This window comes from Ostrinia nubilalis, chromosome 14, assembly GCF_963855985.1.
Source record: "Ostrinia nubilalis chromosome 14, ilOstNubi1.1, whole genome shotgun sequence".
NCBI lineage: Eukaryota > Metazoa > Arthropoda > Insecta > Lepidoptera > Crambidae > Ostrinia > Ostrinia nubilalis.
The window spans coordinates 12,093,929-12,110,257 of NC_087101.1; the positions used below are offsets into that span (position 1 = coordinate 12,093,929).

Consider the following 16,329-nt stretch of genomic DNA (forward strand, 5'->3'; position numbering starts at 1 on the left):
GATTGTTGTTCGACTATGACAATTATTATTTTTTTAAATACGTATTCATTAAAATGACGTTTATAAAACCTTTTTAATATTCTAATAACACTACCAAAAATATTTAAATTACTAAATGAAACCTTATTTCACACACACCTTATTATACACCTTATTTCGAGTCATCAAAAAATACAATCGATTTTTATATCGATTATTTTTATTCATTACCACATTATTAGCATGGCAACACTGAAAATATTGTCACAGCTGTTATCTGTCATTCGCTTTGTTTTGTATTTTTCATCGTGAGTGTTGTTTAGTTCTCAAAACCAAGTCTTTGCCAAAATAAAAGCAGAAGAGTGTTGTATAAGTTTCCCTTTTGACGTCTTTATTTTTTTGACCATGGTCCTCGATGCTTCCCTTCCCGATGACCCTGGCATACTCTCGAACTACGAATCTCACTCAACCAATGACCAATGGCTCACTTTCGGGCATCGAACCTTGCCTAAACGCCGACCACGGCTTACGTATGGACTCCGACCCGAGCCCCAATGTTAACCCCAGCCCGATTTTGGATAATGCAACTAGCAATTCCTCAATCTCATGAAGAACCTATGATATGTATCAATTGTATAGCTGACATGATGCAGAGGAGGCGACATAGCCTAGAGCTTATTAGGTTCAGTTGGTTATAATGTCAGTGGATGACTCCTCAGCTGGTAAGTTATTGAATGAGCGTGTGGACTTGTTGAATACCTTTTACAATGTATTTGATCAACTACCTTCACCGTAGATTACCATAATCCTAAAAAAACTTTTTTTTTAGATTGATAACAACAGTGTATGTTGTCACTCATGTTGGATAGTGGCCACGGTGTGGTTCTGCACCAATCAAGGACAAATAATATTTCAAATGAAGAAGCAACCACTAGCACTGGTCACAGTTAACGTGGATTGTCTTTGTTACAAATACGTTCCATAGACTGCATATTAACACGGAAAGAGAATCACATATTCGAAAATAATGTAATAATGGAACAGATTTCACCTCGTCAAGTAAGTTTTTTTATAATTATTTTCATTATATTTTATTAAAGACATTGGCTTGATATATAAGGTGTTATTTTTTGTACTGATCATACTTTACCAACGCATCTAATAAAATCATACAAATACAACCCAAGTGTTTTTAAAAAAAAAATCAGGCTAGTTTTCGAGTAAAACGACAAAGAATGTTTCGAAAAAAATAAAAAATAAATCATCCTTTGAGCGCGGTGAGTATTCGTTTGTACGCACTATCGTAGTAGCCGGCCGAGGGCAACGACCTGCCACGTGCCGCGCCGCGTGAGTCGGCCATATTGATATCGCTCGCTGCCATGCCAGTCGCTCCGCGCCCACAGCCCGCGCCGAGCCGCCGATCGGCATGCGGGAGCGCAACAACATAAATAATCGTCCCAGTCCGTCCAATGCGCCCAAACGTATTGCAGTGTATGTGTGATTTATTACAATGCCGCGCTTGATCAATAACAAAACGCAGGTGAAATTATGTTTCGGGCACACTAACTGGCCGACGAGAAACATTGACGAGTCGAAAACCTTCATTGCTTGTTTGGAGCCGCGCAGCGCTTCAGGGAGCGCAGCCGTATCCTGACTTGACGAGATTCCGTGCGCTTCGAGGACGAAGTTCTGGATTTCAATTTCAATCACCGGCACAGTGCTGGCGGTACCCAGATGCGAGCGCCGCAGACGGCGGCTTTTGCGTAAAAATACGGAATGCCTTATCAAGGAGTTGTTGCCAAAGGGCCACGACCGCGACCTAGTTCTATCGATGGTTATTGCGGAAGTCTACCTAGGTACATACCTACAGTGTGATTTGGACAGATGAGTGCTTGTTTACGCGAAAGGGACTTTTTCCGTAAAAAAGTTAGTGCGCGAATTGTGAATACAACATCCGACGTGGTGTCTAGTGAACAGCAAGCAAGTGTGCAGCCCGAAAGCATTACCTCAATTCGATCGTGGCTAGATTAGACAGTGCAAGACAGTGTTTACGTGAACATTCAACAAAGGCTTGACGTTCAAAATGTATTGTGATTAGTGTAATAATAACCTAGGAACTTTAAATAACAACATTCAAAATAGGTAAATGTGTGAATAAGTAAAATCAATGAATCTAAAGTGTGATGGCAAATCATAATTTAGGAATTAAAACCAGGAAAATTGATCAGTGAGTTTTATTTACAACACCTATTCATATTCAATATTAGGGTGCATTTCCACTGAAGCGAAGCGAAGTATTAATAGGTATGTACCTATCAATTTTTTATTACGTCTCTAAATAAATTGCGTAGGCATTACGAAACCGTAGATATTGAATTCCAATTTCTATCCTTTTTTAAATTTCTAGTTTAACGCGGATGATTCGCCTCGGTTCGTTGGAAAAGTCCCCCGCTATTACACTAATGAAAATACACTTATTTACCTACTTATGTAGCTAGATTTTGTTTCTCCCAGCGCGTAGTACCTATTAACATGACGTAACATCGTACATACTCACGAGTGATAATTTTTGGTAACGTAGGTTTAGTGTAATCTAACCTTTATGTGTGTGAACGTTGAATGAATGCGCGCGGCCATTGTTCGTACTCGTATGAATGAAATGAGTAAAGAAAGAGAGAGAGGCAGTGAGTGAAGACAGGATGGTTGTAAAAATAATATCTTTTTTTTGTTAGGAAAAGTAAAAACAAAAACTAGCCTGAATTTTTTTTTAAAAACACTTGGGTTGTATTTGTATGATTTTATTAGATGCGTTGGTAAAGTATGATCAGTACAAAAAATAACACCTTATATTTGAACAAAGTGTATATTTTTTTCTATACAAATACTTCTTACTGATAGATAAAAATTGACATCACATCTCAATATCTTAAAGAATGAATTTTGAATGATACCATAATTAATTTCTTTGTTTCAGCTGCGGGGATCTGACCAAATATGTCATCCTTAAGTGGCAGTGAGCTGATCGAGCTGCTACACATGCTGTGGAGCCCCAACAAACACATGATGGGACGAGGATTCATTTGCCCTGATATTGGCCGAATAACAGTAGGTTGCTGTGCTATGTTATGACAATTTTGTGGTTTTTGAGCTGGGCAAGGTATCAGGAACATGTATTTCCACCTGCCTAGTTCCTAGACAATATTTTATTGACCCATGAGTCAGATTAAAATAAATGATGTTTTATTTTGCTTCTAACCTTTCCAGTCTTAAGCAAAAAAAAAATTTTTTAAGGACTTGGATACAAAATGATATTTATATTCTGTTTCTTACTGGTATAGACTATTTAATAAGTAAGAAATTACATGCTGTAATGTCTGTCCACCTCAGGCCAAAGGTCCCATACTAAGTGGTTATGCCCACTTTATCAAATTATATTTGCTAACCAAAAGGAAAACAAACTTAGAAATGTAACTGACCTGTCCAAACGAGCCCTTCCCAATAGGTGAAGAGATCTCGTACCGATCGAGGAACTTCTCTCCCTGCTTGATGATGTAGTCGTGGTTGTCATCATCGTACCCGTCATTGTATAGCTTCCTCTCCTTTTTGTGCGAGCCGTCCTCGCCCAGGTACTGTTGCGCTCTCCGTTTCTTCTTTGCATAATATACCTGGAACAATTTGAAAGGAAAATTTAGTCGGATGCAAATTATGCAAATCTTTACTTCACCAGATGTCGGTTTTTGGTTCTGGCTTTTCGATAAGCAAAGAGGCTGTAGAAGGGTCATATCAAAATATACCATGCAGCCTAGAATTCCTTGAAAGGATTACGCAAAAGAACCTGGTGGTAATAAAAACCTTGGTTACCCAATTGCATTGGTGATGTTTTCAGAAAAAAAAATCTAATTACATGAGAGGAGTCCTTTGTTAAACAGTGACCGCTAAGTAACATTTATCTTGATATATTGTTTTCTTCGTAACTTTCCAAGGACATCGTATGCAATCTTCGCTGCAGTGATCTGGTGGTAGCTTGCATAACCTTTCGGAAGATTTTGGCTTTAATCTGCGTCATCTAGGAGAATCACTTTTCCATGAGCATTATCTGTTGTGTCAATAGATCTACCCCTTTTGGACTCTTCAGCTATTGAGTCATTTGGCTATGTATATTATTTATTGACTACGCAATATTCATAATAGCTCCGAGGCTGAAGACAGTGACTCCATCTTCATCAGACATTTGGTTGGGGAATCCATAATAAGTTTGAAAGTACGGCTGTTTCATACGTATTTTGTGGCGGGATTTCTTGCAACACGGTTTTTATGGGCCGTAGGCTGAACGTAAGTTCGGTTAATTGAATTTAATGTGATACTAAACACTTTTTAACAAGCGACTCCATCTCACTATTATGAAATAACAAAGATTAATGGTTTACTTTGAAGATAGTTGATTTAATCGACTGCTATTTTTTACTGACTGCATTTTATGGTGCACACATTACCTCATACAACGAAACGGCTGATTTATTTATGTAATTTCCCAGTTTTTGTTTATTTATTAAAAATCATGAAGTGGTTGACATTTTTGACAACTATTTTTATGACAGAGAGAGATCCATGGTGTCATGCAAATATTGAAAAAGTTGTTATTACATTACTAATTTCACCTACTTTCAGAAGACCATATTATTTATTTTATGCCTAGTCCATAAACTAGAAAGTTATTGAGAAAGTTTTGCAAAATAATTTTAATCGGTTTCTAAAATCTGCGACTGATCATAATTCAGTGACCAAAATTCCGCATAGCATCACATTAGACGGGCAAGCACAATGAAGTCATCCAAATAGTTACAGGAAATGAAGAGTAGACGAGCGCGGGAATTCGGCTGACGGCCGTTGACCCAAATATGCGGTTGACATTGATCGACGACGGCCGCGATATGCCCATAATAAAACATTACAACGCACGGATCGGGGACTAGGAAGTTCGTTGCTACGGGTTTTTTACGCGCTGTCGCGAGACTCGCCTAGATATGACTCACTGGCGCAGGTAACACGGGTATGCCGTGTGAATGTCCTCGGTAATGGGCATCGATCAAACAATTAATTCGGATGTAATGAACGCTCTGATTTATGGTTTTGTATTAACAATTAAAACTTTACACAAGCATAATGAGCGAGGAGATCATCTTGGGGAGCATAAATAACAAATTGAATTAAGATCTGGAAGGGAACATGAAACTGAACAAGAGAGGCGTCGCGTCAGAGCGTCGTCACGCGATCAGATATCTGGCATTCAGAAGCGGCCTTTACGTAACTCGGGATGTGTTAGGGCAATAATATAGACTGCATAGCATTCGCAGCCTGGTGGTGCGGAAGCGTCGCATATCGACGCGGCCAAACGATAACCCAAATTTCTGACAGCGACCTACATATTAGAGAGTGTATTTTACAGGCGACCGAGCGCGTCCCGACAGCCGGCGAGGCTTCGGCTTGGTATATGTTGCGCGCCAATATATTGTTGACCGGTGCTTTGGTAAGTCAGAATTGGTTATAAGAAAATAACGGGTCGTTTTGTGCGGTTAAACGGAGTGGGTATTTGATTTCCGCGTGTAGTTGTGGCGTGGGTATTTTTATTGGGTGGGGGTGAAAGGAGAGTTGTGCGTGGGATGATTGAGGATGATCAATCAGCGCGGGTAGCTGCGAGGGATTTAGTGGTGGTGGTGGTGAGTCAGTGACCGCGGCACGTGGTCGCGAGATGAGCGCGTCGGGCCGGGGAGAGACGGCGCGCGGCGGCTGTCATTGATTTTCCCCGTTTCGCCCCTACCCCTAGCTTGGCTCCCGCCCCGCCGCGTCTCACCCACTTCCAGCGCCCGATAACGAGGTTAACGGGCGACGTGAGCGTCTCCTAAACTTTAATTATACCCGTACACCCGTCGTGCATGTTTAACCCGGCCTCTATTCAACGTTTTGTTTGCAGCGCACCTGATAGCGGGACGTGATCCACTATTCGGTCGCCGGTTAACTATCTAATGAACGAAGTCGGAGATGGAACAGTACACCTACATAGTCGGCGGAGTTGTCGCCGTAACTCCGGCTCAATTCAAATCGGCGAACTATAACTGGCTTCATAAGCGAGGCGCCTCATTGGGTGATACAATTCTCTCTCGCACTAATTCTCATTATCAAACATGTAACTTAAAACACACACTGATCATAAAATACTCTAAATCTTAGGAAGTTTACCAATTAATAAATAACGAACATTAAATGACGAAGTTTGCAAAACTGACCAAAGTCGAACAGGAAAACTGCAGCAATCGCCTGCCTCAAGAAGACTTTATTTATATATTTTTTGCACCGATGAAATAAGCAGTGCATATAAGCTGAGCTCTCCATTACCGCCCCACTGTGCGGCGTGATTTATAGCCCCGTGTTATACCAACACCCAATTAAGACTGTCGCAACCTATCTGCTAGATACTGCAGATAACAAGTGTAGTGAACGTGAGGAAAGTATTTTCTATCCGTGCATAATTATTCCAATGCACTTCACAGCCATTAGAGGAGCAAGAAGTGAATAAGTTGCAGAGAACCGTCCCACGACTAAGTTCAGTGTGTGCAATGTTTTTTATTAGATAATCTAGCTTGATAACGACTTATTAAGGAAAATTAATGATAAAAACGTAATTAGCTCCAACAGAGCTTTTTGTCATCGAGAAGCCATAACGAAGTATTAAGTATGAACTTTGATTCGATTTTATAAACTTTTTTGTAGTTTGAAACCTGTTAGAAAGAATGTGAAGCCTTATTTCGTAAAAATATGGATTGTAATAAAATGTAAACATCCGACTCCCCTTAAGTCCAAGATATTTAGGGAAAATGTATACCGAGCAAGCCATAAAAACTGAACTCGATCCAACAACAGAAATTTCTGCTAAGGCAGCGGAACATAATCCTATTAATTTCATCAATTCAACGAAATAGAAGTATGCGATGGTAATGTCACTTCTTGAGTTTGATCGATTTATGTCTGCTTAATATTTCCAACTATACTTTAAGTAGAGTAAGGGTAAGGGTATTTTGAGTTTTGACTGTAATCGACAATTTTAGAAATTTTCCACCATCATCCTGGAAAACTTCTATCATAAGACAATAACATTTATCCTTTGCAAACTTCGCTCGTGCTTAAACTGTAATAGGCAATACCCAGTTAAGTTACACCTATTAGCTGGAAATACGCACCTTAACTAAAGTGTTCCGACATTGCATCATCAGCGGAGGAGATCGCGTCCTCGTGTGGGCGAAATCGTTTCCCCGACTGATAGAGTGACACTAGATGTGATACTATTTCGGTAACAACAATCACCATTTCGTAACACGGTATATACGCTTTGATTGGTACAGCGTTTGTAGACTTACAGGTTACACAACCCGAGTAACTCCGAGTCGAGATCAATGAATAAGTATTTATGGAATCTATTTTAAAAGGGAAACCCGACCATTATTCACCGGTATAAATATCTCAAAAGAATGTAAATAGAAGCAAACGAAACGCAACATCAAATAAAGTTACATTATAGTAAATTCAAATGTTTGCTCACTACATAAATGTTTAATGAATGAAAATCTCGTCCGTGCATCAACTGGTTTACGTGTGGCGTAAATGTGTGTACTAGGCTTTCCGTGCACGTAAACGTGGCTACGCTTAGGTGTACGCCGTGGCAAGTGGCTACTCAGGGTGTCGCGAGCAGGTAAGTGACCGGAGCAGCACCATCGAGGTGTGATCGGAGGGCACTTCCAGCTACCGCTTATTCCGCGGTTTCCTCTGTCGTCGGTTATTCAATTACGGCCCACCAATGAGACGTGGCCGCGTCATGCTATTGTGTGTCCTAATTATTCTCTTTCTTCCTTTACTTCCTGGACTGTTTTGAATTTTTGTGGATATCGTTACGGGCTTTTCAGAATTTTTGCACTCAGTTGAATCTTTTCTTTCTAACGAAGAACATTTTTTCATAAAAACATTACGGTTTAAACTAATTGTTATTGGAATACGGACAGTATAATAAGAATTTAATAAAAGCAAGCAAACGCTTATCCGTACTATCCGCAAATAAACATAAAACGTTCAAAAGCAATATAAACTTATGTTATTTTGTATGAGCCCGAGCAACCTGTAGTTTGTTCAAAGTTTCATGTTGTACATTCCACATATTAGTTTGTCTAAGATTTAATATTAGCCGAAAGCCCTGCACGTGGTGAGGGTTGACTGACCTTTAGATTAATAATTGTATTTCAAAAGGGTTTTTTGTGTTCACTCTAATAACGAAGTGGCTTGTTATTTTTTGTTACAAGAAGTATATTTAGAAATGAATACAAGAATTTTCTGAATTCTGCTGAAAATTGTTTCATAAATTCACTGGCAGTCGTTTAGATTTGATCTAAGTGCTGCAATGCAATTTTTTGCTACTCTACTATATTTGAAAGAAAATTTTCAACTGCATTTCTCGGAAAATGTTTTGTTAAACCAAAAATAATATAAAATTTTGGATTACATTCTAAAAGAAAGGCCAATTTCATGAGAATTTAAAACTGCCTCAATAAATTCGATCCTAAATTCCCCAATGTCAACTACATCTTAAGTGCACCTAATAAATAAAATTGTATAAAGACGTTCCACGGATTAATGGTAGCTGGCGTAGTGAATAAATCAGGGGATGCAAAAAAGATGCGGCATTGTGAGGCAATGATGCCAAAAGCGCGCAGTTATGATGTGCTGCAATTGTATGCTAGCTTTGTATAGTGAATTATTGTTATGTGCGGATCGGGCTGTTGGCATGGCGGCGTGCGGTGTTTGTGTTTATAGCGGTGACGTCACCGTGACATCAGCCGGTGCACCCGATGAGCGAGCGACGAGATCATCGTCATTGAGAAGGAGTATTGCTCTTGGTGGTATGCAGATAAACGGCGTGGGTTTCACATTTTGAAGTTCCAGGGAATACCCAATAGAACTGACCATTACCAAGATAGCTGCAGGGAGATATTGGATTCCCTATCAATTGTTTTCGATGACGGTCATTGAACTGGGACCTGCATAATGTTCACCAATGAAAGTGGACTACAATAAGCAGAGATGAATAATTTAATGAAGGTTAATCAGGTAAAAAAGAGCATCAATCGTGTTCAAATAAAAATGTTAAAGCCCTACAGAGCCTGCTAGTACAAACACTTTGAACCGCTGAATAAGACTTCGAAACTTGTGAAGTGTTTGCAGTCGCAGTCGAAGGAGAAGGGGAATCCCGTAAAGCGAGTTTATACGTTAATTAATTTTTCACAGTCTAGCCGGCGACACCGCGATAGGCAAACGAGCATCGTTATGCATTTGTACGTGGTTTACAGCCGTCTCCGCAGCGTAGTATCAATTAAAGCGTCGGAACAGCGCAAGTTTACATCATTAACACTATAAAAAGACAGTTATTGCGAGAAAATTTGTGCAATCAATTAGGAGTTTTAAGAGGGGTCGGGGGTGGATGCGTGCCGAGTGCAGCGAGCGGCGACGGGGCCTGAGGGCGGCGCGCGCATCTGTGTGCATTCGGCATATTTACCCCGATAGTGGGCGGGCGGGTTCACTGACCCGACCCAATGCAAGGCCCGCGTACGTAGGCCGCGGCCGACGCACGGCGGGCCCGTTTCATTAGTGCCACAGCACCGCACCGCACACCGATGCAAAAAGCTAACACACTGCGTCAAGTGGGCACGCACGCTTTTTTAATCATCACCAGGCATTAGCCCGCGAGCACACCGGGAGCGACACATCAATAGCTCGACGAAGAACGCACCGATTTAGATGGAGACGCTCGTAAATTCCGCCGGACGTCCGGATGCGATGGAACAGAAACAACGGCGGCTTGAGTTTGGACCGGACGGGACCATATCGATCTCAGGTTTATTTTCGACTCGGCACAGGTCGAGATAACCGATTAAAAATGTATAACAAACTAAAATGGCTATGTGATCGATACTTGACAACTTTAAAGTGGGGTGTCGTGTAGTATCACGCCGTTACGGCGTTTCAAAGAACGAAGACTGTACGTTTGTGTTTGTAAATCACCGGCGGCGATATAAGCACACGCACATAACGTCATAATTACTGCGCGGCATTCATAAATCCAGCGGCTAGACAGACATATTGAGGGCTGCGTGCTATAGGCGGGCTATACTTATGCCAAACCACCCTTGCAGCCTGCAAAGCGTCGGATGCAATACCATAACCTACCCCAAGCTTTCCCCTCGTTGAGGCCGATCTGCAGACGCCTTTGATCGGCCATTTCCATAATAACTAAGCGACCAGTTATCACTCGCTAATAAATAAAATGGGTACGCCACATTGTTTACACTTCATTTGTAAACACGTCGGGGAATGAAATTATTAATCACAACATTTACGATCATAATGTGTAATTGATTCGTTATTCAATTATGTGCGTTGAATAACACGTTACAGATTGTCTGATCTGATTTCATCTGATGTAAATTATCGTCGAGTGTATGTAAATATAGTCTTTGAAACTACATTAAAAGCTCTTACGTCTAATATATTGAAGAGCTCATAAATCACAGAGTACGTTTACATTACTTAGTTATCATACTTTGAAAGTTCGTGTTGAAACTCGGCTTTAAAAAGTTTACCAACGCCTAGAAAATTGTTTAATGAGGGGTCATTTCCAATGTAGAGCTGTATTAAAGTCAAATAAATGCAAACGATGTCAAATGGATTTTTTTCATAAATAACTTCGATCTATTCACCAGTAAATAATAAACAATCTAAGGCTTTTATTTTTACGAGATTCCGTAATTTTACATGATGATGATGATGGATGATGATGGCAATAACCTAGTTTAATGGTATTTAAATAAAGGTATCGTTTAAAATGATGTTAAGAGTAAGAGATTAGATAATAAATCATACCTTCCCTTAAGCGATAATCGAAACAATAATAGTTGTAATAGGGTTCATTACGCACCATTTAACTTCTGGTGGAGTAGACCTCCGAGTAAGCACAACATTTTTGGGGCAAATTCACACCTAGAGTAAATAAAATGCCTCAGGGTATTGCAATGTGCCGTCAATTGATGATGATCAAGTGTCAACTAGAGGTTGACCTAGCGCACATTCAGTGCAAGGATTTGAAACTGTCAAAACTGTAACTCCTTGCCAGACAATCTCTTGAGGGTAGCTGCCAAAGCCACGATGACACAAACTTCATGATGCACCAACATTGGGAGCATGTGCTGACAAACTTTCAGCTTTTACAAAACGACGTAGGTCTGGCGTTCACCAGCTCTAAGTTTATTAGGTTTTTACTCAAATTCGTTACTAATCAACAACAAAGCACGATTTGTTTGCACAAACCGAAGTTGGCTAACAGGATTACGAGTGTGTCCCAGTGACAGGAGATCAATAGGATGTTTATAGTCGGCATCGGAAGTAACAGGCTTACATTTATTGCGTCGCACGTGGAAGCGCGCCGCGTACACATTGTGAAGGTAACAAACTAGAAACTATTATAATCTATTATAATTGTGTCATATACGACTGTATTTGTTGGTCCGGGATACGACGGAGTTGCATTTGTTGGAAATAGTTCGAGTAACGTTAGGCCTTACGTTACTAGCTTTTTGGAAAATTTACTATTTAACGATCACTCTAATAAGGAAATCGGAATGGTGAAAGATTTCTGCCGCAGAACAATGAATTTAACAATTAAACATAATTAAATACAGTGCAAAATTAATTGCAAAATAGCACTTGTTACAACATAAAATGTCAAAGTTTTTAAACTTGTAAATGGGTTAATTCCGAAAGATCCAGTACCGTGCCATAATCAATCACAAACCAGCTGTTAATATCCACATTTGTACAAGCATAATACATAATCTAGCGTTGCAATCAGTGCTATCGGGCGCCGTCCAGTCCTCCTTTTGTATGGGCCTGATCCACCCAGTGCCGCACACAATGACGGGCTGCATACATGCAAAACGCACCCAGCGCTGCGTGCCGATCAGCAAAGGATGTACACAGAATGCCAGACCTACCGCAACGTTGTCCACCTTATCCCTCAGGTCAGATACCAAACTTACAATTTACGCTACTGGTCCGTTACTAATATTGCATGTTTTAATTACATCGTTAGCGTTTGCAGCTGAGGGGGACAAATTAGGAACATTATAAGTGACATGAATAACTTCGGAAAATGTACGTCTTAGGAAATTGAAACGGTTGTGAAATTCTGATAAATATCTGAAGGTCTGATGACCACATCTTGAATAAAGTATCAATTGTCGACGGCAGCAGAAATCCAAAGCCAGTCTATATCCAATAATTGTAAACATTGATCGGATTTTTACATGAAATAAATTTCCCAAATAGAGATAGTGAGTTAAATTAGATTCCCTAAAGCATATATTTGAAATAATGGGACTGGGAATATATTACAGAATCGGTCATAAAATCTGACCACGGTCAACAACGAGACATCGTTACAGCCCACATGATAGAAAATTGCTCTGCTGAACTGTTATTCTATTGTAATCACTCAACTTATAAGATGTTTTATACGATGCGATAAACATTGGCAGTGCAAAGATACACACTCGTGTATCTTCGATGCGTTCCGATCTCGTTAAGAAAATGCAGTATAGATAAGAATTGCATTGCGTGGAGTGAATGTGTAATCACGAGCTCGGCTTTGAGCTTTAAGTTTTGCATATTTGATGCAAGTTGCTTTTCCTGGATGCAGTCGAATGGTGCCTAACATACTGGTATAGGAGGGTTTTACCTATGTTCAAGGAATCATGGCCAGAATTTTGTATCTCTTTTATTGGGACCGCATTTACAAGGATAACCATTGAATTTCATAAACCACCAATCACCATAGCTTTATGACATGGCTCAATCTGAGTCAGCTTGAATGTCTGTTTAAATCAAGGAATTATCCTTCCTACCAAAACTTTTATGTACATTGTACAAGCATGGAAGATAATAGAAGTTTAGATAACTTCAATGGGGGACAATCTTACCGGACTTAGAAATAAGGTTCAATTTGGAAATCATGACCGTAAGTACAAAGTTATACGTACACTTGACTACACACAAACATAAATAGGGACCCCGGAAGATCTATTTTGGGCAACAATAAGACGGTGCGGCTGGTAGAAAGGATTTTCGGAACTGAACTAATATCAAATGCTGATCTTCTAAGGCATCCACGTGACTTGTATCTTCATACAAAATGTTATTAACATACAGCTCCTTATTTTTACGTTCAAGATGAAATGTAATTTAGTGCGTAATAAGAGGCATCTATTTTAATTAAATTTTTGAGTCTCCCAAAATAAAATGTATAAAAATCGAACCTGTTTCTTTCTTTAGGGAGAAGAAAAAATGGGTTGAATTTTATCATTTTATTGAAATTGCCAAGATAATATGTTTGAACGGTGAGTATCTCAGGTGTCCTAATGGATATGCTGAGCTTCCCTTTAATAATCATGCGCGTTTAAAATCTTTCCTAGAGCGCGCGCCGCCACTTGAAAGTTTGACCTCGCAATTACTAAAATTGGTTTGATTTACCATTTTAATTGTAACAAAAAGCTGATTTTTTCCATCGGTGTGGACGGTGACGGCGCCGTTGCAATCTCGACCGAGTGACTTTCGCTCGGAGGGTCCATTAGGGATCGTCGGGAGGCCGCCGAGCGTAGGTCGGGGATCGGAATTTTGAGCTGTGGCGTCATGTCGTTAAGGCGTAGTTTCTGTCGGAGGTGTCCAGTAGGCGCGAGAGAAGAGCACTCGAGGTCGGATGCTGAGAGCGCGGGCGTGTGGTGCTGGGGGGAGGGCTGGTGGTACAAAATCGATATAGTCGGGCGGCGCGCGACGTCTTGCCCCGGCCCCTCCGCCCCTCTAATGAATGAGAGCGGGCATAGTCATCTCTGCGGATGGCGGCTCCGATACGACACGCCGCCGACGTCGTCCCGGCGAGACTCCGCAGCGCTACCGCGACGTTGTGCGACACGATAACGAAGCGAACACTGATCACCCCGATGCAATTCCAATATACCACTTCTAAGCTTGCACACTTTTATGGCACGAGTAAAGTCGATCCTACAACTTACACGAATGAAAGGACAACTTCTGCGTTGTTGCCAACCATCAAAGATCCGTAACGGAGTCGTCTGTTTTATTTCGTAGTAGATTGGATTCACATTTTACAATTTACATAAAAAGGAAAGTTGCAATTGCGAGCGGAAAATCTACGGATGAAGTTAGGGGAGAGCTTACAGAACTAATTTAAAGGAGACTATTCAGTCGGTCGGAACTATTAAAGTTCGTTAAAAGAACAAGCATTTTGTATCAACAAGTTTTTCTATTGTTTGCGTATTTGTTTCTAGTATAAAAAGGGGACATCTTTCCGCAAAGACAATAACATAATATTTTGTACTAACTTTATATTTTAGTCACATACATAACTTTGGTCCTAAGTTAGGCTCAATCACCATCAATCCACATATTTTTACATAACGAAGCTTGATATAAACTACCACCAATTTTCGTGAAAACCTTGAAAAAGCTTTCCAAGAGCATTAGTAATTCGTTTTGTACAACAAAACTTACTGTGATTACTTTTTCCGTCTAGCCTCTAGCCAGGGTACATGTCGCCACAACCCATATTTATCAAACTACTACAAATTACTGTAGGCTTGTCATGCTTATTAAATTTGAGTACAAATTGTTGAGAATAATAACATCGGTACAGCAAAGTATTTAGACTCAAATGCTGTAGAATATGATCCGAAAATAAATGAAGATCTAGTTAAGAAGGTAAGAGATGTAGTCTGGTCTAATAGACGGTCTCCGCAAAGACCAATGCCATAATATTGTAATAGGAGAGGAAAAGAAAAAAATAAGTAGCAATTATTCATTGATGACTTCGTAAATTTCGATATATTCATGGTTTCGAAAGCCGATATTTTCGCCGCTTGTCCAAGTCATTGTTTGTTCCATATTTGCATATGCATTCAATGCGCATGACCTACTTCTTTTTACGTAACGGAATTAAATTTCGTTTTAACAGTTAAGTGTAATTTGAAGTTTAAATACTAACTTTTCTTAATTCAGTAATTGCTAATGATCACGTTTAGAAGTCGCGCGGGTCAAAACTTTTTAGGATATTATACACCGAAAGAATAAGTGTTCTGTTAACTACAATACACGTGATTGCCATGCCTACTCAATTATTTGAACAAATTCATGGTATCTTTGAGAGTTGCGACTTTTTTGTTGGTGTGCAGTGGGCCTAAGTTTTATTAATAGGGCGCGCTGGCGTCGTCACAACATCTGTGTCGTGTTGTTTCAGTTGAATAGCAATGATATTATAATAAAATTGAACAATACACAGTCTCCGTAAACTTATTGTAAATATTTGGATAAGTGCTTATGACAATACTCTGTGAGAAGGAAGAGTTATAAAACTATCTATTAAGTAGATGCCTTTTTATTCCTGGTCACCACGTATTCCAACAATAACATTAATAAAGCCCCTGCTTCTTTTCTTTCCAATAGGCATCACAACCATTCTATTTAGAGTTCAGGACTCCTAAGCTCCTGAATCAGGAGAAACCTTTCGTGGTTACTTACCTAATTTTAACCATTGAATGATTAGTAATTTTCTGTCAATTATTAATGTCCCTATGATGACCAGAGAGAAAACAGTGCTCTATTTAGAAACGGCTTTAGGTGTGTCAATTTTTCTTATGAATAAAGGGGTAAGTAAACTAGATTATTGGAACAATTTAGGTTATCAAACTAGTTCCATATTAATAAATGTCTTCAAATAGACGTGTAATAACGGCGAAGCAAGTCGTGGGTGTGCAAAACGCCTAAGTGCCGTATTAACAACGTCTCGTCGGCGACGTCACAACAGCTGAGCCCCGGCGCTGCTTGCTGCTATGCGAAAACAGCGTATTTTGAGACGGCATCCACTATTCATATGTTATTGTCTGCTTACAGGCTATAATGAGGACAGTGACGCTGTTTTTCATACAGCGTTCTGAGAAAAACAATCGTCCGCAAATGATGCGTTCTTTCTACTAATTTCGTAAGCGCAAAATTGTGAGGTAGATGCAGCATGTTTGTTGCTCTTCCACGATCTTCTTTTGTTTTCTAACTCGAAATTGAAGGGTCATTTGGAAGAACCACCAATGACAAAAAAAATAAAAATGAGATTTTTATGTCTATAGTTTCTTTGTAATGTTGCCTATCAAATTTTGTAAAAGCGCCAAGTTTAATTAGATATTATCTAAACTA

General features: G+C 39.8%; 1 protein-coding gene across 1 annotated transcript in view; it reads right to left on the reverse strand.

Annotated features, from left to right (window-relative positions):
* Positions 1-16,329, reverse strand: part of LOC135078189 (serine/threonine-protein kinase minibrain) — a 139,022-nt gene that overhangs the window by 20,190 nt on the left and 102,503 nt on the right. The window contains exon 4 of the mRNA XM_063972775.1: positions 3,456-3,644. Within this exon, the coding sequence (XP_063828845.1) occupies positions 3,456-3,644 (189 nt within the window). The remainder of the gene's footprint in view (positions 1-3,455; positions 3,645-16,329) is intronic.